At 42.4% G+C, this 25,633-nt stretch overlaps 1 protein-coding gene across 5 annotated transcripts in view; it reads left to right on the top strand.

Annotated features, from left to right (window-relative positions):
- Positions 1 to 25,633, top strand: part of lrp1bb (low density lipoprotein receptor-related protein 1Bb) — a 481,608-nt gene that overhangs the window by 239,163 nt on the left and 216,812 nt on the right. For all 5 annotated transcript variants that reach the window (XR_011516175.1, XM_070543934.1, XM_070543933.1 and 2 more), the window contains 5 exons: positions 3,130 to 3,210; positions 3,294 to 3,464; positions 6,326 to 6,508; positions 16,919 to 17,119; positions 23,464 to 23,709. Coding sequence is in view for 4 of the 5 variants with exons in the window: in XM_070543934.1 (XP_070400035.1) it covers positions 3,130 to 3,210; positions 3,294 to 3,464; positions 6,326 to 6,508; positions 16,919 to 17,119; positions 23,464 to 23,709 (882 nt within the window). In the remaining variant the exon portion in view is untranslated. The remainder of the gene's footprint in view (positions 1 to 3,129; positions 3,211 to 3,293; positions 3,465 to 6,325; positions 6,509 to 16,918; positions 17,120 to 23,463; positions 23,710 to 25,633) is intronic.

The following is a 25,633-nucleotide window of genomic DNA, read 5'->3' as shown; positions in this document are numbered from 1 at the left end:
TTAACCTTTTATTATGTGAGAGGGGATAGAGCGTTTGGGGCTGTGAATGATGTTTTCATCAATGAGGTTGAGGTTGAACCAGTAGAATTAGCTGCAAACATCTGAAGGATAAAGGGGGAACTTTCTAGGATTCTCTTTAATCACTATTTGTATTAAATCAGCCTTTAACGGTGATTGATGTTTGCCAAGTGCTGCTCTGTGCTGCATCGCGTCAGCCTCCCTTTGTGTGTCCTAAGCTGCTCCAACACTCAGTCACAAACAGCCAGGGTGTAAGCAGTAATTAAAGTTCATGCTCGGCTTCATTCAATCATAATCAAGCTGTGCAGCAAAACATATTCTCTCCCATACCGTTGTCTGAGCTTCCTCGGGCATTACTTCTCTGCAGGCGCTCTTGTGTGAAGCTCTGGCAGCTCACTTAGCTTGGGTGGAGCTTCTGTGGGTTTTGGAATACCCGAAGCTTCGTGGTGGCTGCTTTAGAGATTGATGTTAATTTGGATTTTGTTTGTCAGTAGTTTAGTACTTGTCAAACAATGTCTTGTGTCGGACTATCTGTTCCCTTGAAGCCATCATTATTTATAGATGCCGGTGTTTCATTTTTAGCTCTGCTCACTGTTTACTCGAAACCCTCATTATTTATGTATGCTCGTGCTCCTTTCTTTACCAATGTTAAATTCCAGGCAGTCGTTTGCTGTCAATGAGACCTACGACCTTTGAGGGAAACGCAGCCTGCTGTAGATGACACTTATATGATAATGATTCAGTGGAGCTGCTCCATGTGCAGAAGGTATTCCATACAGCTGCAGCAGATGCCAACAAATCAATTCAAATGAAGACTCACATTTCATACAGAAGTCAATAAAGCTTCAGGCATTCAGTATACAGTATACCAAAACTAGGCTGGTATGTGATGGGAATATAAATGTCAGTCCTGACAATGTCATCAACCCTCAAAAAATGGAAAATGTTTTTTTCTCTACTTACTGCAACACTGACAATGTATTCCTCATCTGAACTAGAATAGATCGTAATCATTTCCTAATAGGAGTTAAAGAAGCATTGTTAGAATTTTATACAGTTTAACAGTCTAATGTCTCAGTAATGTTGGAAGGAAGGTTACATTGACACATATTTCATTCTTAGCTGGCTGAGGGGTTGTCAGTTTTTCAAAAGAGAGATGCAGTTAATGTTTACAAAATGAGTTTGTCAGGCTGCAGAGTTAATGCCGAGCAAACGCTCCTGTGCCGGCATTTGTAATTCAACACCGGCAGGCAAAAAGCTCCAGAGTTGTATGAAGAACTAAAGCCAGTAAACAGGAGCGACCTAGAAGTTATTTTTGTACCCCTTCGAAGCCACAGCATCTTTTGTTTTACTCTAATTTTGGGTAAAGCAGGTTAGAGGCTAACATTGAACTAACAATGCTAATGGTGAATTAGAAGCAAACAGTCATATTAGAGGGACGTGCAAGTGTGAAGCGAATAATGAGTGAATCGTGGCATTTTACTTCCGTATTTCCCTTAATACTGGAAAAATATTACCGTAATAAGTGTAGTAAGTGCTCCCTACCGTAAAACATCCACGAGTGCTAACGCCGGATTTAACAATGTATTGATCTACTTATTGTGTATGACTCATTTTTGTTTGTCATGTAGAATCTTTTGGGCCATTCCCGTCTGTACCGGGTCGGCCCGGGCCGGGTAGCCCCAGTCGGCCCCAGCCTGGCCCGGTTGATTCCACACATCCTTGCCTTAAGCCCATGTGGGCTGATTCTACCCACCAATCAGAGGCTTGCTCTAATGGAAGGTGTGAATTTGCTGTCAGCAGTGGGTGTGTTGGCCCTGGTCGGCCTGAAGCAGACCCCCTCGTGAAGAGGGCTGAGAATGAGCCTTGGTTGGCCCGGAAAAATACCAGGCCACCCAGATATGTAAACAACCTATGCTACCCGGCCCAGGCCGACCCGGTACAGATGGGAATGGCCCATTTGATGTGTAACTGACAACAGCCATGAAACTAATGAAACGACAGCAAGAAAGTAACTTTTTGCTTAGAAAAAGAGACTTCAGTTACCAAATTTGACAACAGGATGTCATTCTCTATTCTTACATACTGTACGTTTAATAAGAAAAAGCAATAGCAACATAAACCACTACAGAAACAGAGGTAAAACAAATCAAAGAGCTTATATCTGTCGCTTTCATGCTCCAGCATGTTGTACACCTTGTTTTGTGACTGGACACATTGATGGAGAGATGGAATGTTGAGATGGAATTTCTGAATAAACCAAAGCACCTCAAGGCTCCTCTGAGTACAAAGCTTCAATCAGAGGAGGAATTTCACATTATTTTCCACTTACAACCAGTGCCACCTATAACAAAGAAGAAGCATTTTGAGTATTATTTAAACTGGAGTGTAACTTTTTTTCCAAAATAAGTCTTCTTTAAATAAAACATCTCAAATATTTAAAAGCAATGCAGAATGAGTTGATGAATATCCTTTTATAATAATCCTTGGTGCTAAACAGTTTGCTCATAACCTTTTTTCTCTTTACCTGAAATATTAATTAAGCAATATCACACTCGAGGTCGCGCGTTGTTGCAGAATATCAGCACTGGTGTGATTCGGTTGTAGGCACGAGGCCACAGGCCGAGTGCCGTAGATAATCACATCAGTGCTGATATTCAGCAACAACGCGCGACCTCGAGTGTGATATTGCCTTTATACAACAGTTCTACCTGCTCATTTTATTTTTATAACAACAATAAGCAACAAGATTGTGATTTGTTCATGTATTTAATCATTTATCAGGCTCTGTCAACACAACTAGTCCCAACACGAAACGGAGACTCAGACAAGGCTGTTGCTAGGCAACACAAACATTTTATACAATAACGGTTAGAAAGGCTGTGCACAGTGGAGTGATACTTTTTGTAAACAGTCCCAGTGTCATTATAGTCCAATATCAGCACTCTTGGAAAGTATCTTGACCAATCAAATCACTCGGGCGGAACTAACTGTTGTATAAATTGCATTTGCGCACCAGTCAATGCCAAATTTCATTGGTGATTTTTGGGTTGAATTATATCCTTGATCCTGCATCCACTGCAGCAATTTTAATTTTACATTTTTTTCCAGCATTCCCCACCTGCAGACCTCTCACCCAGTTCAGTTGCTCAAATGGCCGCTGCATCAGTGTCAAGTGGCATTGTGATTCAGGTGAGAGCTCCAACAAACTTGCCCAATGATTTTAATATCTGCATTTGCTTTTTTTAAAATTAAAAATCCCTTTATGCACACAGATGATGACTGTGGTGATGGCAGCGATGAAGCAGGATGCATTCAGACCTGCTCTAACAGCCAGTTCCAGTGCACCAGTGGTCGCTGCATCCCAGACCAATGGGCTTGCGATGGTGACAACGACTGTGGTGACTTTAGCGATGAGAACACAACCTGCAGAGGTGGATCTGCATGTAAGATCATCATTATTGCTTTGTACAATGTTGTGAACATGTGGAATAACAAAAAAATCATTAACTCTTGATTAGCTTTGCTCATGTGGCTGATAGGTGAAGACCAATTTCACTGAGAAACAGTATTTTACTTGTTATTTTTTAAATATGACTGGTCACTCTAAGTTTACCATGCAGGGCTGAACATGAAAATAGTCTTCTACCTCTTTTTCCTGCATTAGCTACTGATAGAAATTATGTGTCTCATTGAAAATTGTCATTCATGGAATCACCCATCTTGGCTTCTGAACAAGGAAGTCTGTTGTTGATTTAGCCTCCAGGTGAGAGCAGAGCACATCTCGCCTAGTAGAAGCTAACTGTTAGCATTAGTAATGCCACAATATGGCTGAACTTCTTCAGGCTTGTGTTATTTGTGGAGATAAAACATCAACTTTGCAGAGCAAAGTCAGTGGAAGAGTTGTGTTGCTGTTAGCCAATCAAAGGGGAGATGCCTGAACATCATAGCCATTCTATGCGTGAATACATAGTCTGGCTTCAACTAATAAACAGATCTCAGTTGTTGGGCGAAATTTACAGTTAGCAGGGTATCCGTGGGTCCTCAAAAATTCTTAAAAAGTCTTAAATCAGCTTTTCCAAATTTAAGGCCCTAAAATCCTTAAAAATGACTAATAATCCCTAGATCCAGTTTCCAAAGGTCTTAAATTACCAAAGACACAAGATTATTTTATTTCTATAAAATTTTCGTGAATATCTAGTTAGTGTTCAGCATTTTTTGTGTATGATGTTGGCGTAAGCAGAACCGCACACATTCATTTGGTTGTGAAAGGAGGCTATTTTTAGATGAGCACATTAGCTGGTTAAGCTAGTGGAAGCTTGTGCCATGGGGAAGTGCAAGTTTAATGGTAACTGGATGGCTAATCCCACGTTCGCGACATGGTTAGCACCGGTTTCAGGCAGTAGCTGGAAATTATAGCTTAAATTAAATTAAGAAATAGCTTAAATTTGGTCAAAGTGGCCTTAAAAAAGGTCTTAAAAAGTCTTAAATGTGGCTCCCTTAAACCTGCAGAGACCCTGAGTTAGGTTTAGCTGCTTCGAATGTCAGTCAATGAGACAGTTTGCCAAATAAGATGCAAAATACAATCTTTTTCTAAATAAAGAACTTAAGTACCTCGATCTGCTCTTGACTCAAGGAAAAGGCCAAGTTTAATTAGTCCAAAGGTGATGCCAAAGTCATTTCCAATGAGCCAATGCCACCTTTGCTGTTTTCACTCAATCGCAGTAAAAAAAAAAAAAAAGAACTTGGTCTTTAAAGCTGCTTTCCATTTAACTTCCATTTAATAAATAGAGGGACACATATCTGTCTGGTGCTTGTATGTTCTGTGAATGTTTTTTTTTTATTTTACAACACATAGATTTAGATGTGATAATTACAGATTATCTTATGCTAGCTGACTCGTGTGTGAAGAAACCTTACTTCTTCTCTTTGTGTGGGAATGTTACCATCAGAAGTTGTCATTTAATCTAATTATTTCAAGGAGGTAATGGAAGGTCCCAGAAAATGCTCAGCTCACTTGCTTGTCACTAAAATGTGAAGACAATTCATCAAACTAAACCCTGATGTGTGCTGCAGGACGCTTCATTCCCCTTCTGTCTGAGTTGCTGCATTGAATGAATTTCAATACAGTGTAGTTCCTGTGAAAAAAATATATATCTGTCTGTGATAGTGAAGCAAGTGCTGCGGTGTGTATAGCATGGCATAGAATGACTACTTTTTATTTATTTAATTAGGTAAAATCTGTAAAATAGTTTTTTATTGTTTTAACAGTATATTTTTTTATTGCTCCCAATCTATTCTTAGACATGCGCAATGCTTCATATTGTAGTGGTTTCTGTTTTGTTGATATGCAATTAAGTTTTTAAGCTACAGTATTTAACCCATATGAAAAATGAAATGATAATAATGAATACACTTTACCAGCTGTTGTGAAGGGTACAGACATATCCATCCACCCATTTTCAGTCGCTTATTCTGGGTCAGGTTGCAGGGACAGCAACCTATGCAGGGAGGCCCAGACTTTCTTCTCCCCAGCCACTTGAGCCAACTTCTCTGGGGGAATCCCAAGGCGTTCCCTGGCCAGCAGAGAGACATGGTTCCTCCAGTGTGTCCTGGGTCTTCCTTTGGGTCTCCTCCTAAATGGACGACCTCATCAGGGAGACGTTCAGGAGGCATCCAGATGTCCGAGCCACCTCAACTGGCTCCTCTCGATGTGGAGGAGCAGCGGATCTACTCCGAGTCCCTCCCGGATGACCGAGATTCTCACCCTATATCTAAGGGAGAGCCCAGCCACCCTGCAGAGAAAACTCATTTTGGCCAATTGTATCTGTGATCACTACACTTTTGATAAGTTTTATGATGAAGTAACTAATTCTAAAACTGTACACTTTCAGTCCAGAAGTGATCAGATGAAAACTGGTGAACAGTAGTCTACAGGGGGTTAATAACAATGTACTTAAACATTAGAAAGCTTTCAAACTTTAACTCTATAGTTGCTAAACTGTCTGCTCTTAAACCGTTTTTTGTGGCTGGTCAGCTACTTTGTAAAGTATATTTTAGTCTTTATATAAAATTTAAACAGTTAAGCACTCCAAAAACTGTTATAAATATTATGTTTGAGTACATTAATTAGTTACTTTACCTTATTGTTATCTGAATTTTAAGAAGTTTTTCCTTTCATAACCCTTTTTATCCTCCATGAATGAAAAATAAAACAGAAAAACATTTCCATTGTGTTATTTTTGGTGTTGTAGTTACAGGTTGAAAAAAATCAATATTAAAAAAGTTGATGATCATTCTGTTTCAGTGCTGCCGTCTGTGATTGAGTGCAGCGAGGACGAATTCCACTGCATAGCAGATGGCACCTGCATCCCAGAGCGTTGGAGATGTGACGGAGACAAGGACTGTGAGGATGGAAGTGACGAGCAAGACTGTGAAGGCACGAAAAGGATGTGTGACCCAAAGGCGAAGTTTACATGCAAAGACACAGGTACTGGATTTAGACCCAACAGAAAACAAAATGTTGAAAGTTGTTGCACCAACTTGTAAAATAAAATTAAATGTCTGTTAGGTCGCTCTAGAATAGCGTGGCTTGACCGTGGATGGATTCAAGCAACACTAAACATGTTTACCGCTTCTTCCTCCTACTGGTGGAAAACAGAATTACAAATGTTATACACAAACCTGCCACAGCCTGTGGAAGCTAGCCCTAACAACAAGCTAATGCTAACATGAGCCAACTGATGATAAACTACACCATAAATTAAAAGATCCCCACTATTTGACAAAAAATAAGTTATTACTTGCAAGTTCAGTAACAACAAAGCCAGGTTACTATGAGTCTGATTTCGTAGCCTCCTTCAGCTCCATCGAAATAGTGTCGGCCACGTCGATGGACTAAAACACTTTTCTGATTCTGACGTTCACTCTAGTTTTAGCTGTTTTCTTGACCTCCAAAGACATCTTACTTTTACTTCGTCATGATGCCCACAAAAAAGCAAAACTCTTCTTCTTTGTCTTCTTATTGTGCTTTTTGTTGACAGTCTGCTGACTGAAAATGCTACCTGCTAGCAGGGGCGTACCCAGAAAGTTTTGATAAGGGCCAAGCAGGGCCAAAGGAAATTCTGGGGTGGCACATCAAAATAGTTCTTGTGGTAGTTCTGGGACAGTTGGCCCTGTGGTGATGCATTACCCCTTTATTCTTATATATTAGAAAACAAATGTATCCAAAACACTAAACTCAAATTTGAGAAAGACAAACATTTCAGAAAAATACATTTCAGTTATTTGAAATGTTTTTTTCAAAATTAATTTTAGAATTTTTTTGTTTTGTTTGTTTAATGCACCTGTTGCTGTCTTTACAAAACACTGTGGAGATATAAACTAGAGCAGCAGAAACATATATAATTTTTTTTATAATATAAGTTTTATTCTGATTTTTTTCTATACTCATTATTTTGTATAATTTTATTATTGGGTTTTACATTTATGTCTTGAATAAATAAGATGAATTTATGGTTCAAGTGGTCTTACCTGGTGGGGGCAGCAATTTTCTAGTGGCGCCACTGACGACTAGCCTTTATATTAGCTACTGGCACAGTAAACAGTTCTTTCCATAAATTAGGTAGAGAGCTCTCACTAACTTTCATACCTGAATCACAAAAATGTTAAGTGCAGTTTCTGGTCAGCAGAGTGTTGTCCAATGTGAGGTTGGTTACGTTTATGACTCAATAAACAGTGAAACCAGTTTGAAAGCAGTGGCTTCATTGCTACATTTGTATCACAACTTTTCAATTGGAATATAATGTGAGAGTGCATGGGACGTATATGGAATGTTACAGCGTTTGTTACATCAGAATTTTTCATTAACATGAACGTCACCTTTAATCTACAACAGTGGTTCCCAAACTTATTTAGCCGTGCACCCCCTTCTATGTCCCGACCCTGTCGACGCACCCCCAGCCCCACATCAGGGCATGGCTATATATACATATACATATATATATATATATATATATATATATATATATATATATATATATATATATATATATACAGAGAGAGAGAGAGAGAGAGAGAGAGAGAGAGAGAGAGAGAGAGAGAGAGAGACGTCACGCCAAACAGTCACTCGACAGACAGGGTTAAAAAATATGATCGACCTTTTTCCCCATCACTTTCATTTTTATGTTTATGTATTATGTACTTTTGAAATAGTAATTAATAAACATTCAATACCATTACAATTTCCTTTGATTTATTTTAAATCAATATTTAGAGTGCCCAGGTAGCACATAAACAATGCAATTTAATGGTTTTCTTAAAGCAGGAACGTTTAACCAGAGCTCTCTCCTTCCTTCTGATCTGCGTAAACCTGAACCGGCCACCTACTTGCGTAATCAAATGTCTATAGGGGAAAAGATGGAAAAGCTATAGCCATGAGGTTCAGTTTTGCCTCAGACCAACTTATTGCTGTTTTATGGTGTGGCTGAATCTACGATCCGCTGCCACGTGGACTGGAATAACAAATGCTGCAGTAACACTGTCATCTGGACAAAGCAGGCAGCACTGTGAGGGTCCTTTTCTTTGATTTCTCCAGTGCATTTAACACAATCCAGCCTGATGTGCTTTGCCAGAAACTCCAGAAGACACAGGTGGGGGCCTCAACTATCGCCTGGATTAAAGACTACCTGACAAACAGACCACAGCTTGTGAGGCTGAAGAACTGCACAGCAAACCAGGCGATCAGTAACATTGGAGCACCACAGGGGACTGTACTCTCACCATTCCTTTTCACCCTGTACACCTCAGACTTCCAGTACAAATCAGAGACCTGTCATCTACAGAAATACTCAGATGACTCTGCAGTTGTCGGGTGTATCAGAGATGGACAGGAAGCTGAGTACAGAGAGCTGGTGGAGCGCTTTGTGGCATGGTGTGGAAACAATCATCTGACCTTGAACATGAACAAAACAAAGGAGATGATTTTAGACTTCAGAAGAAACAGGGTGGAGTCAAACACTGTTTCCATCATGGGAGAAGAAGTGGAGGTGGTTGAGGAATACAAATACCTTGGAGTTCACCTGGACAACAGACTGGATTGGAGAAAGAACAGCGAAGCCGTTTACAAGAAGAGACACAGCAGACTGCACTTCTTGAGGACGCTTAGGTCCTTCAATGTCTGTAGCAAGATGCTGCAGATCTTCTACAAGTCTGTTGTTGAGAGTGTAATCTCTTCAGCCATCGTCTGTTGGGGTAGTAGCATCAGAAGCAGGGACCTGAAAAGGCTCAACAGCCTAATGAAAAAGGCTGGTTCTGTTCTGGTGACGACTGTGGAACCACTAGAGGAGATAATGCAGAGAAGGATTCTCCAGAGAATCAAGAAAATGATGGACAACCCTGAGCATTCTCTTCACAAGACTGTCCGACAACGGAAGAGTGTCTTCAGTCAGAGGCTTCTTCAGTTTGGCTGCAACACTGACCGCTACTGGAGGTCCTTCCTGCCAACAGCCGTTGTAATATACAACAACTCTTTGATGACTTGATTATTATTATTATTCTGAGCTACTACAGCAATCAATTTCCCTCTGGGATTAATAAAGTATTTTTGAATTTGAATTTAAATTGAATGAGTTTTGGTCAGGTTCATGAGGAGTCACTGGCTGGAGCGGACTCGACTTTAATACGTCATCCCAAAATAGAGGCTAATATCTTAATACGATAATGATAAATGACCCGCACTTGTATAGCGCCTCTCAGAGTAAGGACTCCAAAGCGCTTTACACTACAGTGTATCATTCATCCATTCACACACACATTCACACACTGATAGTAATGAGCTACGATGTAGCCACAGCTGCCCTGGGGCGCACTGACAGAGGGGAGGCTTCCGACCACCACCAGCAGGCAACGTGGGTTAAGTGTCTTGTCCAAGGACACAACAGCAGAATTCTCTGTCCGGAGCCGGGATCGAACCTGCAACCTTCCGATTACTGGACAACCCGCTCTACCTGTTGAGCTACTGCTGCCCCATATGATATTGAATGAAAAATGTTGTTATAAAACCTCTTAGAAGTTTTTTTTTTATCACGGAAGCGGCAGCGCTCATTTCTGCCTTCATTCTGACGGCACAGCACAGCGTACGCTTGTTGAATCAGTGTGTGTGTGAGTGTGTGTGTGTGTGCGTGTGTGTGTGTGTGTGTGTGTGTGTGTGTGTGTGTGTGTGTGTGTGTGTGTGTGTGTGTGTGTGTGTGTGTGTGTGTGTGTGTGTGCTGCACAGCTCCATGAGCCGCTCCAGTCACTGCATCTCGTTATTGGCGCTATTTAAACCAATGTTGTAAAATGACTTCTGCCCGGCCCAGATGTGCTCACATGTGCACCCGTGAGCCGTGGCTCCGCTGGAACGCGTCTGACCTCTGACAGACGCACTCTGAACTTCAGATCTTCAGCGCGCTGTTAATAGCCCGACACGTTTAGAATGCTGTCCCACAGTCAGTGTGCTAATATAATAATATAATAATGCTAAAATGCTCAGATGGGAATCATTTCTTGATTTATTTTGTTACATCCACAATGTTCTGTGTGTGAGGTTTACAACGTCAGAACACCTGCATGAGACAGGTGTTAATTACAATCTGCCAGAATAACTCACCACCTTCAGATTCCTCCAACACCGATAAAAATGATCAAATACGGAACATATCTTGCTATTAACAGTGTTCACAGGTCAGAGCGCTGAAGCTCGGAGCGCATTATTATTATGACGCTAGGGCACAAGCGGAGGACACACACACACACACACACACACACACACACACACACACACACACACACACACACACACACACACACACACACACACACAAAATATACTGTACTTGTTTTCAGTTGCATTTATTGGGCCCAATTACTTTTTCTCAGGCCCACCCACAAATGAGTTTCTGGCTGCGCTAATGGTGACATATGACAGACTTCTCTGAGCTCTGCAGCCATTACACTTTTCACCTCGCGCACCCCCTTGCGCACCCCCTAGCGTTAGCACCCTGGGGGTGCGCGCACCACACTGAAGGAATCCCTTCTGTGTAGCTTTAGAGTTCAGTTTTAGAGTAACTTCATTTGCATTTACTTCTGACAAAGCTATACATTAAACTTTTCATAGAAATGTGGATTAATCTGTTTAAGCAGTACGATGAACGTTGCAGAAAAATGGGATTTTTTTTCAATCTGCTCAGCTCTTAAAAAAAAAAAGATAAATCTATTTCTCAAACTGTCATTTAACTGAAAAGTCTTTCACTTACCTCTCAAAGAGGCTACACTTTTCGTTGAACTCTGGAGGCTCAAATATGGAGAGCACTTTTGCTCAACCAATCAAGAAAAACTCTTAAGTGGTCATTTTTGAGTTTGTCTGAATAAACCTGGTTCTTCATTTTATTTCAGCAATTGTAAGAAGAAGGTCAGATGCTTTCAGAGTTCTGCCCTTCAGCTTTGCCTCTCTTCCCCTGACAGTTTTATCAAGAATGGAGGCCATGCTGCATGGTGGCAGTTTAGATTAGAACACACAATTATTAATCACACAAATTCTTCTGTGTCACACTTCCCTGCTCTGAGGATGCTGTCCTCCCCAGAAGAGCTTAGTGGCTTCTCTGGTAATTTTCTAAAAACTTATTTCTAAAAATGGACAGTTTTTTGTATGCAAGAGCTGCAAACTAATGTCTCTACACGTTTCCACTGAACAAACTGATGTGCTCCCAAATGTAGGGAATAGAGCTGGAAAAAGAAAATCCTGATTTTGATCTAGTAATCATGAAAGAATGGCCGAAAACATGGTTCAGTTTGGGAACAACTGTAAGGATAAAGAATTTGATCTTGTCCAGTATAATAAAAAAAAAGTAAATCTTCTGAAAAGTTCAAGATGTGCTAAAGAGGAGATACTATGCAAAATCCCCCCTTTGCCTCCTTTTGTTCAGCCATTCTCTACTACCCCTAAAATCCTCTAAACATGAAAAAACAACCACCATGTTTTCTGTCTGTGTAATTACATGCCTCTAATGAGCCATTTCAAAAAGTTCCTGTGACATCACAAACGCGGACTTGAACCACCTCTCAAATCAAATCAAATCAACCTTTATTTATAAAGCACCTTACAGGCATGAAACATGCCACCACAATATTGTACGATCAAAATAAAACAGGTAAAACCAGCAGAGGCAACTAAAAACCCATAATATACGCATAACAGAACTCCTCCAAGATATCTGAGCTGCTTAGGCCCGATCCCAGAACTCGCATTTTCACACTTGCTCCCTTCAATTGTGCGATTCCAGGCAGGGGTGTGAGTGCCTATGGTGCCCCGATTCTCAAGTCTGGAAATTGATCATGCCCCTTTTGCACCCTTCATCTGCACTTCACCCAAGTCCGCATGAATGTGGATTTTGGTGAAGGGTATTACCCACTCACAGGATATTTCATGGAAGTAAATTCAAAGAGTTGGAGTACCCGGCCCGGAGGGTTACCAGGGTCCCACCTTGGAGCCAGGCCTGGGGTTGGGGCCCATGAGTGAGCGCCTGGTGGCCGGGCTTTCGCCCAGCCCAAACCGGATACATGGGCTCATCCAAATGTGGACCCACCACCCGCATGAGGAACATGAAGGGTCCGGTGCAATGTAGATCGGGTGGCAAACCAAGGCGGGAGCCTTGGCGGTCCGATCCCCAGACAAGAAAACTGGTTTTTGGTACATGGAACGTCACTTCGCTGGCGGGGAAGGAGCAGGAGCTTGTGGCAGAGGTTGAGCGGTACCGGCTAGATAGTCGGACTCACCTCGACACATAGCATTGGCTCTGGAACCCAAGTCCTTGAGAGGGAGTGGATACTCTTCTTTGCTGGAGTTGCTCCGGGTGAGAGGCGGAGGGCTGGGGTTGGCTTTTTGTTAGCCCAAAGACTCTCTGCCTGTGTGTTGGGGTTTACCCCGGGGAACGAGAGGGTAGCTTCCCTGCACCTTCGGGTCGGGGAACGGGTCCTGACTGTTGTTTGTGCATATGGGCCAAATATCAGTTCAGAGTACCCACCTTTTTTGGAGTCCCTGGAACGAGTGCTAGATAGTGCTCCATCAGGGGACTCCATTGTCCTGCTGGGGGACTTCAATGCTCACGTGGGCAATGACAGCTTGACCTGGAGGGGTGTGATTGGGAGGAACGGCCCGCCTGATCTGAACTCAATTGGTGTTTTGTTAATGGACTTCTGTGCAAGCCGCAGTTTGGCCATAACGAACACCATGTTCGAACATAAGGATGCCCATCGGTACACTTGGTACCAGGGCAGCCTAAGTCGCAGGTCGATGATAGACTTTGTAGTCGTATCATTTGACCTGCGGTCGTATGTTTTGGACACCCGAGTGAAGAGAGGAGCAGAGCTGCCAACTGATCACCACCTGGTGGTGAGTTGGATCAGATGGCAGGGGAAGATGCTGTGTAAACCTGACAGACCCAAACGCATAGTGAGGGTCTGCTGGGAACGCCTGGCAGAAGAATCTGTTAAGACGGTCTTCAACTCCCACCTCCGGCAGAGCTTTGACCATGTCCCGAGTGCAGTGGGGGACATTGACTCCGAGTGGGCCTTGTTCCACTCTGCGATTGTTGAGGCGGCTGTTGCTAGCTGTGGTCGCAAGGTGGCCGGTGCCAGTCGTGGTGGCAACCCCCGTACCCGCTGGTGGACACCAGAGGTTCGGGGAGCCGTCAGGCTGAAGAAGGAGGCCTACAGGGCGTGGCTGGTCTGTGGGTCTCCTGAGGCAGCAGACAGGTACCGGATAGCCAAGCGGGGTGCAGCAGTGGCAGTTGCCAAGGCAAAATCTCGGGCGTGGGAGGAGTTTGATGAGGCCATGGAGAAAGACTATCAATCAGCTCCAAAGAGGTTCTGGCGCCTCAGGAGAGGAAGGCAGCAACTCACTCACGCTGCTTACAGTGGGGATGGGGAGCTGCTGATGTCAACTGTGGCTATATTTGGACGCTGGAAGGAATACTTTCAGGATCTCCTCAATCCCACCTACGCGCATTCCGAGGAGGAACCAGAGCCGGGAGACCTGGGGATGGACTGTCCAATCTCGCGGGCAGAAGTTGCTGAGGTAGTCAAACAACTACACAGCGGCGGAGCCCCGGGGGCGGATGAGGTTCGTCCTGGGTATCTCAAGGCTATGGATGTTGTAGGGCTGTCATGGTTGACACGTCCCTGCAACATTGCATGGTCATCGGGGGCAGTTCCTGTGGAGTGGCAACTGGGGTGGTGGTCCCCATCTTTAAGAAGGGTGACCTGAGGGTGTGTTCTAACTATAGGGGGATCACACTCCTCAGCCTCCCTGGAAAGGTCTACTCAAAGGTACTGGAGAGGAGGGTCCGATCGATAGTTGAATCTCAGATTGAGGAGGATCAATGTGGTTTTCGTCCTGGCCGTGGAACTGTGGACCAGCTCTATACCATTGCAAGGGTGATGGAGGGGGCATGGGAGTTTGCCCAACCAATCCCCATGTGTTTTGTGGATTTGGAGAAGGCTTATGACCGTGTCCCCAGGGGCACCCTGTAGGGGACGCTTTAGGAGTATGGAGTGGGTGGCTTTCTGTTAAGGGCCATTCAGTCTCTTTACCAGATGAGCGTGAGTTTGGTCCACATAGACGGTAGTAAGTCGGACCTTTTCCCAGTGAGTGTTGGACTCCACCAGGGCTGCCCTTTGTCACCGGCTCTGTTGATTACCTTTATGGACAGAATTTCTAGGCGCAGCCGTGGTGTGAAGTGTGTCGAGTTTGGTGGCAGGAGAATCTCGTCTCTGCTTTTTGCAGATGATGTGGTCCTCCTAGCTTCATCCAGCTCTGACCTTCAGCTCTTGCTGGGTAGGTTCACGGCCGAGTGTGAAGCGGCTGGGATGAGGATCAGCACCTCCAAATCAGAGACCATGGTTCTTGACCAGAAAAGGGTGGCTTGCCAGCTCTGGGTCGGGGAGAGGTCCAACCTCAGGTGGAGGAGTTTAAGTATCTCGGGGTCTTGTTCACGAGTGAGGGTAGGATGGATCGGGAGATTGACAGGCGGATTGGTTCAGCATCTCCAGTGATGCGGACGCTGAGCCAATCTGTCGTCGTGAAGGGGGAGCTGAGCCAGAAAGCCAGGCTCTTGATTTACCGGTCGATCTACGTCCCAATCCTCACCTATGGTCAAGAGCTTTGGGTAATGACTGAAAGAACGAGATCGCGGATACAAGCGGCCGAAAGGAGTTTCCTCCGTAGGGTGGCCGGGCTCAGCCTTGAGATAGGGTGAGGAGCTCGGACATTCGGGAGGGACTCCTAGTAGAACTGCTGCTCCTCCGGATCGAAAGGAGCCAGTTGAGGTGGTTTGGGCATTTAGTCAGGATGCCTCCTGGACGCCTCCCTGGGGAGGTGTTTCGGGCATGTCCTGCCGGCAGGATGGCCCCGGGTCCACCCAGGACACGTTGGAGAGGTTACATCTCCAATCTGGTCCCGGAACGCCTTGGGGTCCTGCCGAAGGAGCTGGTGGAGATGGCTGGGGAGAGGACGGTCAGGAGCTCCCTAGTTGGGACGCTGCCCCCGCGACCCGGACCCGGATAAGCGGAGGAAGACGACGACGACGGTATTACCCACAATTCATTACTGCGAGTGAAAGGCTCAAGTGCCAACTCCAACTTGTTTGCTTAAGGAGACAGAGCCCTGAAGTGGCTCACTTTGGAAGGTACTGAAAATGTCAAAGCTAAAATTGTTGAACTTGCTTTATGTGAGAGGGATTTAACACAAAGAAGTTTTTGAACATGTTTTGTATCAACTATAGAACTAATGTAGCTTAGGAAAAAAAGTAACAAGCCTTTAAATCCTTCAAAACACAAGAGCAGTAATTGTAAGAACTATACGTAGATAGATTATTTAGGTTCTTAGTCATTCTTACAGGTTTGCAGCTTAATTAAACAAAATATAAATGAGCCCAGTTGGAAACTCATTTGTGGAAATGCTGGAGTTCTGATGAATTACAGATAAACCTTTGGATGTTGAAGTAGACTATGTATTTATTGAAATGGTACAAATCACTACCGAAATACTGATCACTGCTGAATAAAACCACTCAAACGGAGCTCTTTCCTTTGGTCCTCTTCTTGAGGAAAGTCATATTTGGTTGGAAGGTTGTGGTATTTCCTTGCTGTGGCATTCTGAACAAAGTTCAGTCTGCTTTAGGTTTGTTAATGCGCCTCACTAAATGAAAAGCAGCGTGTTCAAAACATTTAAACATGTCTGTGGTCCATGTGTTTTCCACTTGTAAATGCATGTGAAATTTTCCCACCTTTTATATGTGAACTCAAAAGGTTTTGATATCATACGACTTGAATTCACAAGTGATCCTCAGCTTTGTTGTCACAGAGACGACAACAACTCTTTGAAGAAAGATGAAGACACCAACGTGGCTGAACAAACTCAGATCTACGCTCACGCACCAGAATCTCAGCCTCCCATGTCACTTTAAAATGATCTGGCACAGGTGGGATCTGGGAACAACTGTGATGTTTTTCATAAAACTCAGCTTGTGCGTGCTGCAATAAAATCTTGCCACATCCCCAGTGGTTGCTGTTTTCCTCCTGGCTGCCTCTTTATGGTTTCATCTACTGGCACCACCTTCTAATTCCAGTGAGGGAACCACAAATGATCCTCTAGCACTGGTATCACCAAAAGCAATCTACTTTTTTATCAAGTTGCAGCACAGAGCAAGAAACAAACAAATCAAACATTTATCCTTTTTTTTTTTCAAAAGAACAAAATGAGCTGAACATGTCGGATTCAGTTTTGGTTAAGAGCTTCCCTTCTGCAGCCTAAAATATTTGCATAGGATTTCTATGAAGGCATCCTGTTCTCTACTTCTTTTAGGCAAGTGTATCACAAAGAGTTGGGTGTGTGATGGAGACATTGACTGTGAGGATCGCTCCGATGAAGAGTTATGCGAGTCCGCTGTGTGCAAATCACCCAAGTACCCATGTGCCAATGACACATCTGCGTGCCTGACACCTGATAAGATCTGCAACGGGAAGGTGGACTGTGCAGATCGCTCGGACGAAGGACCCATCTGTGGTAATGTCTGGTTTTTGTTCTATTGCATTTGTCACCCTGCAAGTGAAATATACTGTACAGGTATTAGCTCTAATTCCTGTGGTCCGTAATGTGATGTCATCAAGAGGAGGAGGAGATTTAGACATGTGAATGGCTATTGCTTCCACAGTACGCTGGGGAAAAGCAGAGTCAACATAGAGAACGAATGTCTGATGGAGCAGAAGGTCAAACACTACTCTATCACAAAAGATAAATCCCTTTTAGTTCACCTCCCTCCTCTTCCAAAGTTGGTTTGGAGTTTAAAGACTGACTTTTAATTCAATGCAGTTGTTCAAGCTAGCATCAAATTAGCCTTCGGTAAACGTATACAATGGTTATCTGCGCTATTATTACTTTTAAATAAGCATTCAGTTAGAATTCTCTAAATGCAATAAATGACTTAGTATTCATTTGTCCAAAAGAAACTTTCCCTGCTCTTCATTTTTTATCATGAAGCACCTTCCATCTTTTAACCCTCCCACTGTCTTTATGGGCGACCCCGCGAGGAAAGTTGACCATTGAGCAGGATTGACGGTTTATCCCTTGAAGTCCACGTGGCGGGGTGAGGTGGTGCTCACTCCTCACCAGATCAAACCAGCCACAACATTTGGGATGAGCACTTAAATATAGACAAAAATACATATATTTCCATATTCTCTAGTAGGAATGAATGCCTCCTAGGTGGGGAAAAATATACCGGTGCACCTTTTCTAGAGCCTAAAAGTTCCCTCCTCATAGCTGAGCTGCAGACGGCAGATTATGGAGTCTTATTTCCTGACATTTTGAAATTTTGCCTCGGATTGGATAGCAGCAACGTGACTCTACCACTCACTTGCAACGAGGATGTTTTATCTCCACTAATAACACAAGCCTGGAGGATTTCTGCCATGTTGTGGAGTTCTAATGCTTAGCTTCTGCTAGCCGAGACATTTTCTGCTGTTTCCTGGACGCTAAACCAACAACAGCCTTCCCCATCGTGAGTCAAGATGGGTGAGTCCATGAATGCTAAGTGACAGTGTGACATAGATCTGTCAGGCTTTTCAAATCCTAGAGTTTCACTGTCTATTTTCTACAAAGAAGAAATAAAAAAGGAAAACAATCTTTTATATAGCACCTCTCAAGATAACAATCACCAGACGCTTCACAAAAACAAAAAAAAGTATGAAAAAAGATTTTAAAAAATGACTAAAAATATGTCTTTGTAATGATTTTTTTACATCTATTTAATGAACCATAAGATGTGAGATTCCATAGGAAATATGAAATCAATCTTATGGATCTTTGGGTACTTTTAACAGAAGATTGGAACTTTTTATTGCAGGGATTATGTAACACTTCGTATTAACTGAGAGACACGAGAAGAGAGAGTCACCTTTAACGTTTAAGAAGATTTATTTCTAAACAATTTTAAACAAGACTAACTCTAAACTCTAAGTGATGAATGGACCTTGGTGTGAATGAGACGTGAGATGAGTGGTGTGTGTGTGTGAGTGATGTTGTCATCAGAACTCTTGTATCCAGAGAAGCAAGTCTGAGTGGGAAGTGAAGTTTTGCTCTTAAGCTATGATCGGAGTTTCATAAACACATGAGACGCCATTTTGTCGCTCCACACATACCCTTCAGGATGAGACCTCCGTACAGATCCAGAATGCCAGGTCCTCGGACCGCCCTTTTGGTACCGGAACCGATGAAACAGCGTCAGCAGTACAACAGACTAGTCTTTGGATTGTCTCCAGGTAAAAAGCGACAGTTGGTTGACAGCGTCAGATGGACCCTGAGGGTCAGTGAGTTCAGCTTTTATTCTGAAAGGAATTCATCACTTAGAGTTTAGAGTTATTCTTGTTTAAAACTGTTTAGAAATAAATCTTCTTAAACGTTTTAAAGGTGACTCTCTCTTCTCGTGTCTCTCAGTTAATACGAAGTGTTACATAATCCCTGCAATAAAAAGTTCCAATCTTCTGGTTAAAATTACCCAAAGATCCTTAAGATTGATTTCATATTTTCTATGGAATCTCACATCTTATGGTTCATTAAATACGTGTAAAACAATCATTACATTTAAAATAAGAAAAAAATAAAAATTGTGGTTTAAAAATGTAAGGGGAGAGAAAATGAATAGGGAAGAGGGAAATTAGTGGATTTTTTCAGAAGCTAATACAGGAGATAGGTGTAGGAGACTATTTTCAAGCGGCACGCCATGCCGCACACTAAAGATAGCATTGGGTTCTACTTTTGCTACAAACTGCTTCTGGGACACGTCAATTTCCACAGTTAACTTAAGGCTAGACAGGAAGTAACCCACAATTTCATAAAATGTCCAGTAATTTTCTAAATGAGACTTTTGCAGCAATGCAGTTTCATATCTATATAGATTACATCAGTACAAGTGACCTCCAGCATTGTTCGAGATGTGCAACGGTGTGTTTTTCATGGCTTTAATCATGTCAGTGGAGAGGAACAGCATCGCATATGACCAGTGTTGGGAGTAACGCGGTACAAAAGTAATTAGTTACTGCAATGCATTGCTTTTTGCTGTAATGTGGTAATGTAAGGCATTACAGGGAAAGAAAATGGTAATATTTACTCAGTACAATTGTCAGTAACGCGGTAATTACAACGCATTATTAAACCCAGAATCAAGATGTGGGTTTCCTAAAAATTCAAATTGCGGGAAGCTTGAAAAAAGATCCAGTATCCACATATATGACGTCATTTAAGGACTCAGCTTTGCGGGCATTCTATGAACAGAGAGGACACAGCGGTAATGGCTCAAATACTCCAGCTGCGTCCTGCCTGCGGCCGCTGTTATATTCACAAAATCGCTCCACCACAACAAAGTAATTCATTTGCGATCGTTTATATCAGCCCATATTCTCTGGTACTTCATGTACTTTTCAGCTGAGTTCATAATCTGTGCGCCGGTCATTTCAACTCATTGTTGCTGGAGCGCAGCGCATATTAAGCTTTTTTATTTATTTATTTGCGTTCGGTAGATCCCTTTTGGCTGACTAGTTAGAAAGTAGGAAATCTAGGAAACAGTTTTTCTGGAAGACGTTGAAAACATGCAGCATGCAGGAAGGTTAGAGAAAGAAAGGAATTATTCAAATAAAATCAAGAAAACAAAACAAAGTGCTTGAAAAGAAAAAAAGTAGGTAGATTTATCCCCAAAACACATTTTTACCAGTGAAAAGCAATAATATATAAGCATTCAATATTTATACATGTGATAGAATCAGATCACCCCAGAAGTCAGTCCCACATCCAGGGCCGTATCAAGGCATTTGGGGACCAAGGCAAATATAGGCTTGGAGCCCCCACCACCTCACTCCCTGCTCAGTTAATATAAGATGGCAGCATGCTGAGAGTACAGATTGTTGTTGCTTTTATTTAATAAACAATCATTTTAAAGCATATCTGACTGTTTTAGACAGCAAATACCACATCACTTTCCACATATATGTCATGAGTTCTCTGAGCGTCAGCTTACCAGATTCATATTGAAGTTGTTTTGGTGAAAGTAACTTAAAGTAATGCAAAAGTAGTGTAATGCCTTTCATTTTAAAATGAGTAATATTGTAACGTAATGAATTACTTTAAAATGAGGGTAACAAGTAATACACAATGCATTACAGTTTTGAAGTAACTTGCCCAACGCTGCATATGACATCGTACAGCGATTTCAAACGTGATTTCCTTTATGGTTTAATTGTGGATGGAATTAACAAACCTGTAAAGTCTCGAGCGATTATGTGGTCTCGTGTGTCCTGCGATGAGTACAGCAGAGAAGCAACTCCGCAGCTGGGATGCTCCCGGTGTGTACTGGCACGCAATGAAGCAAAGCTGTTTCATTGCTGTTTCGTGCCGCTGATGCCTCAACTGTTAAGTAGGGGTCAGAGGAAATATAAATTATGAAGGATTAGCATATTTATATCATAGAACAGAGTCACATGGTCACATTGGAGCATTTATAAGTTACTTAAAAAAATGTAAACAACATACTCCAGCAGAGGGGCTTGAGATTACAGATCCACAGATGATTACTCTTATTCCACTTTCGTAACATTGACTGCTGTAACATTTATTAGCGTTCTGGGGAAAGCCTCAAGGTTTGCACTGGCAGCCTCACAGGCCCCATGACAATGCATCCCTAAAGTATTAGAAAGGTTTGGCTTCAGATATGTCAACAGTGTCTGCAGGCTGCTGAAAAACAACCACAACAAAAAAGTATCTGCAGAACATTGATATTTAGTGTTGTTTTGGTATCCTGAAGGACTTGTAGTAATAAAAACATTTAAATCCAATCTGACCACAGCTTTTATGCAAGAACAGAATCGTATAAAATGTTTATTTCAACATTATTTGTGAGGGTTAAAAAAAATCATTCTACCTGAAAACTCTTTTCGAGCACATTTGCATTCTGAACCAGTTATTTTGCAGCTGTATTGGTCTTCAGTCCTCATGCGTCGGACTGGAACCATCCTTAAAGCTGCCTTGCATAAAAGTTTGCGACTGTACCTTTTGATAGTGTTGAGAAAACATCTTCACGGAGACACAATAATGTCTAACTTGATGCAGTTGGGAAAGCAAATTGAACAGTCGAGAGACTGAAGACCTTGTTGCCTGCTGAGGAAGGAACCTCACAGCACCGGTGCAGACTATTATTAAAATTTTTCATTCTGAATTTTATCATTGAAGAGAATGTGGAAAAATTGCTTCTTTTTTTTTTTTAAGATAGCTTTTCTTTCACACTTCGTAGTTTAGAGCATGTCAAGTAACTAGGGTGTGTTGTCTGGGAGACCAGAGAGAGCAGGGTAAAAGGGTCCTTCTCAATATTAACAAATGTTGAGCAGATTGTTTAACAGCCTTTAGGGGAGCTGAAATCTCCTCGTGTGACTATCTCCTGCCATTTAAAATGGTGAAAGAGGCAGTGTAAACATCGAAGCTCATTTTCTAGAGTATCCATAACCAACCCTCACTGAGGCCCTACGGGACCCTCAAGAGCCATCATAGCTCCAAAGAGGCCTTCTGGCTCGTCTAAGACCATTAGAGTGTGATCGGAGGCTTCTCAAGGGACGGCTTGATTTGCACCAGATTCAGACCTACTGGGTAATATTCTTCATGACCAGAGAGCTGCTTTTATGGAAGAAATAGTCTCACTATTTTTTTTTTCAATTTAATTTATGATCTAGAATTTTTGTTCTGTGAAATTATGTATTTGAAATTTTAATTTTAAAGGTGTGGTTCACTGAAAACCCATTTTTTGATTATTTCTGATCAGTCAATCTGAGTTTTTCATGCAGGCTGAACAAACACCAATCTCCTGCATTGGCTTCTCATAGAAAATAGATGGTTAAACTCTAGGAATTCAAATGACAGATCTCCAACACATTGTCCCTGAACATTCATGGACTCGCCCATCTTGTCTCACGACAGGGAAGGCTGTTGTTGGTTTAGCGTTCCAAAAAACAGCAATCAGACTAGTTTAGGCTAATTGTTAGCATTAGCAACTTCACACAGCAGAACTCTTCCAGGATTGTGTTATTTGTGGAGATTAATCCATGTTCGAGTCCGTGATGGAGTCATGTTGCTGTTATCCAATCCAAGGGGAGCCAAATATTAGGAAACAAGACTGCAAATCCTGCCGTCTGAAGCTCAGCAGTCATGTGGGCCACTGGTAGTTCCTGGAAAGGGTGCACCGGTGATCCCCCCCCCCCCCCCCCCCGAAAATGACTTACAAGGCATTCATTCAAGACCACTGCAAATGTATTGATTAAAAGAGTGATCCACACCATAAAAAAATTTTTATTTGTAAAAATTCATCAGCAAAAATTCCAGCATTTCATCTACAAAAATTGGGTTAGTGTGAATGTCACTTTTGTACAGTTTCAGAGTTTAGTTTTATCCGATCGAGTCGACAGCTCACTGGTGTCACATGATAAAAGAAGCATAATTTGATTGGCTAAAAGCCACTCGACTCAATCGAGTGACGATTACTTGGGCCTGGGTCACCAGGAGGTCACCCGAGTAGAATATTTGCTGCAGAATGTTGGCTGTTGAATTTTTACGGATGAGATTTTTGCCAGTGCGTTTAAGCTAAAAACATTCAAATACATAATTTCACCGAATAAAAATGCAATGTCATAAATATCAATGTTGAAAAAGTGTTTCACCACAGTGCAAAATGGTCACTTTTCACCGGTGTTTTCCAACTCGATCTTGAAGAACATTTTTGTTATGTGCACAAGAAGAAAATGCATTGATTAGAAAGATCTATACACCATTTCTGTCCTGCTTTCAAAAATGTTTCTGCTCTCTGTTTACAACAGACATGTGTCTTGTAGCCAGAGGGGGCTGCAGCCACCAGTGCAATGTGGCACCAGGTAAAGGAGTTGTGTGTTCTTGTCCCCCCGGGCTCCACCTGGTCTCGAGCAACAAGACGTGTGAGGTGGTGGACTACTGCAGCGGTCACCTGAAGTGCAGCCAGGTGTGTGAGCAGTACAAGACCACGGTGAAGTGCTCCTGTTATCCTGGATGGATACTTGATCCAGATGGAGACACCTGCCACAGCACGGGTAACAGAGCCTGGCATTCCTATGTTTGTTTTATGACGCTGCAGGCTGATGTGATTCTGAGTCTTACGTTAGGGCAAACTCGTCAATCTTTCATTTTTCAGTTTCCATCTGTTGAGCAGAGTTAGCGAGTTATTGGAAAACAACGAATATAAGTCATTCATGTGAGATTCAATAAATTTATTAGAGGAACTGAGTGAACCATACAAGTGGAACTGCAGCCCAGTGAAATGTTTGTGTCTGAGCGCTAGAAAAGGTGAAGAGGTGGCCACGAGTATAGACATAGATGTTTATTTAAAGTGTTTTGGATTCAGTCATTTTAAAATGTGAAGAGGCACCGTGGTGATGAGTCCTGCCGGGTTCCATCAGCGCTGATGCTGAGTGAAGGAAACATGCTTCCTCTTCACAAACCCGAGAGCTTTGAGTCTTCGTTCAGCTGTGCAGATATTCACCTCAGGCCTAACCCAATACCGCAGGCATTTCACCAGACTAGCGCTTCAAACATTCCAAATCTGCTTGTCTGATTGCTGGTGCTGGATAAATCCATTTGATGAGATGGCTGCTTGAAAGCACTTGAAATACAATAGGGGTGCCCGTGCTTTGGCTTGTCACATTCTGATTTATGGACCTTGTTTTGATGACTTGCGTCTCTACTTCACTCCAGGATAGACGCCGCTGTAATCAGACATTAACATGAGGAAAAATACACAATTTCATCTTGCAGCTAATTGCAATTTTGTTCATCATATACAGAGGGTTGGGCGATATATTGACATTTTTAAAGTATCTATAGTATTTCAAACCAGAAACAACATGACTCAGTGTTGTTTATTTCAATTTAAATATACAGCCAGTGTGTTTCTAGGGTTAGCAGGTGCAGCTACCGCTATCCGCTAACTTTCTCCGTTATGGCATGTATTCTCACGTGTTTGCCTGGTTAGGAAAACTCTGGATCAATGTTCTGCCTTAAGCGTTGCATTTGGCTTTGTGGTTTTGAATTATTTGGGGATGTTTGTTCATGGTTTCAGCGAGATTTGTTTATCCTGCTTGTGTGGAGAGACGGGTCAAACCCATCCCTTGTGTAATCAGGGCATTGGTGCGGAGAGATGCTGATGAATCTGCTGATGGATTTACTTATTCAATATACATTGAGATATATATCGTGTATCGGAATTCAGCTAAAGAGATAGAAGTTTTGGCCCATATCGCCCAACCCTACATTTACCAATCTTCACATCTTCCAGATTATTTTCGGGGGGGAAAAGCTTTGCTTTCCTCATCTTAATAAGATGCTGGTAATAAAATGAAACTCTCAATGGATTGTAGCTTGTTTGGCAACGAGAGTGTGTCACTAAAGGAAGGACATCACTTTAATTATGTGTGTGCAAACAGCTCTCATTCTTTTAGCAGTGGTGGAGAGTGTTTAGAAGAATAGAAATCCCTTTTTGAAATCCTCTTTATGTTCAGTTAGGCGGTGTTGTACACAAGCGTCTAATGTTGAATATGAGTTTTGTCGTCGTCTCTCAGAAGAGGAGCTGTAATGAAGGCAGAGGCAATCATAGTGATCGAAGCGAACCTCTGTGGACAGGGCCATCGAGATGTAAAATGAAGGCACTTGCGTCTAATTTTACCAACTTTTTCATTTTATTGAATTATTTTCAAGATATTGCCGCATGCATTCATCAGAACACACTATGTACAAATATGTCTACTTGTTTGGAAAATGGAAAATTTGAATGTTTTCATTCCCAAAGCGTTGGGCAACAGATTGGTTTGGCTGCAAGTGGTGCATATTAATGTGCACCGCACGGTGGCATAAACCAGTGGAACATGTTTGCAACCATTTCCTTCTTGAGAGCAATCGGACTAAATGCGAGTGAAAAGAAATATGTGAAAGCAAATAGGGCTCAAGCAGTTTTATTTTTAA

This window comes from Nothobranchius furzeri, chromosome 14 (genome assembly GCF_043380555.1).
Source record: "Nothobranchius furzeri strain GRZ-AD chromosome 14, NfurGRZ-RIMD1, whole genome shotgun sequence".
In the NCBI taxonomy this organism is placed as follows: Eukaryota; Metazoa; Chordata; class Actinopteri; order Cyprinodontiformes; family Nothobranchiidae; genus Nothobranchius; species Nothobranchius furzeri.
Note: the sequence above shows the minus strand (reverse complement) of the source record. Positions and strands in the feature narration are given on the sequence as shown.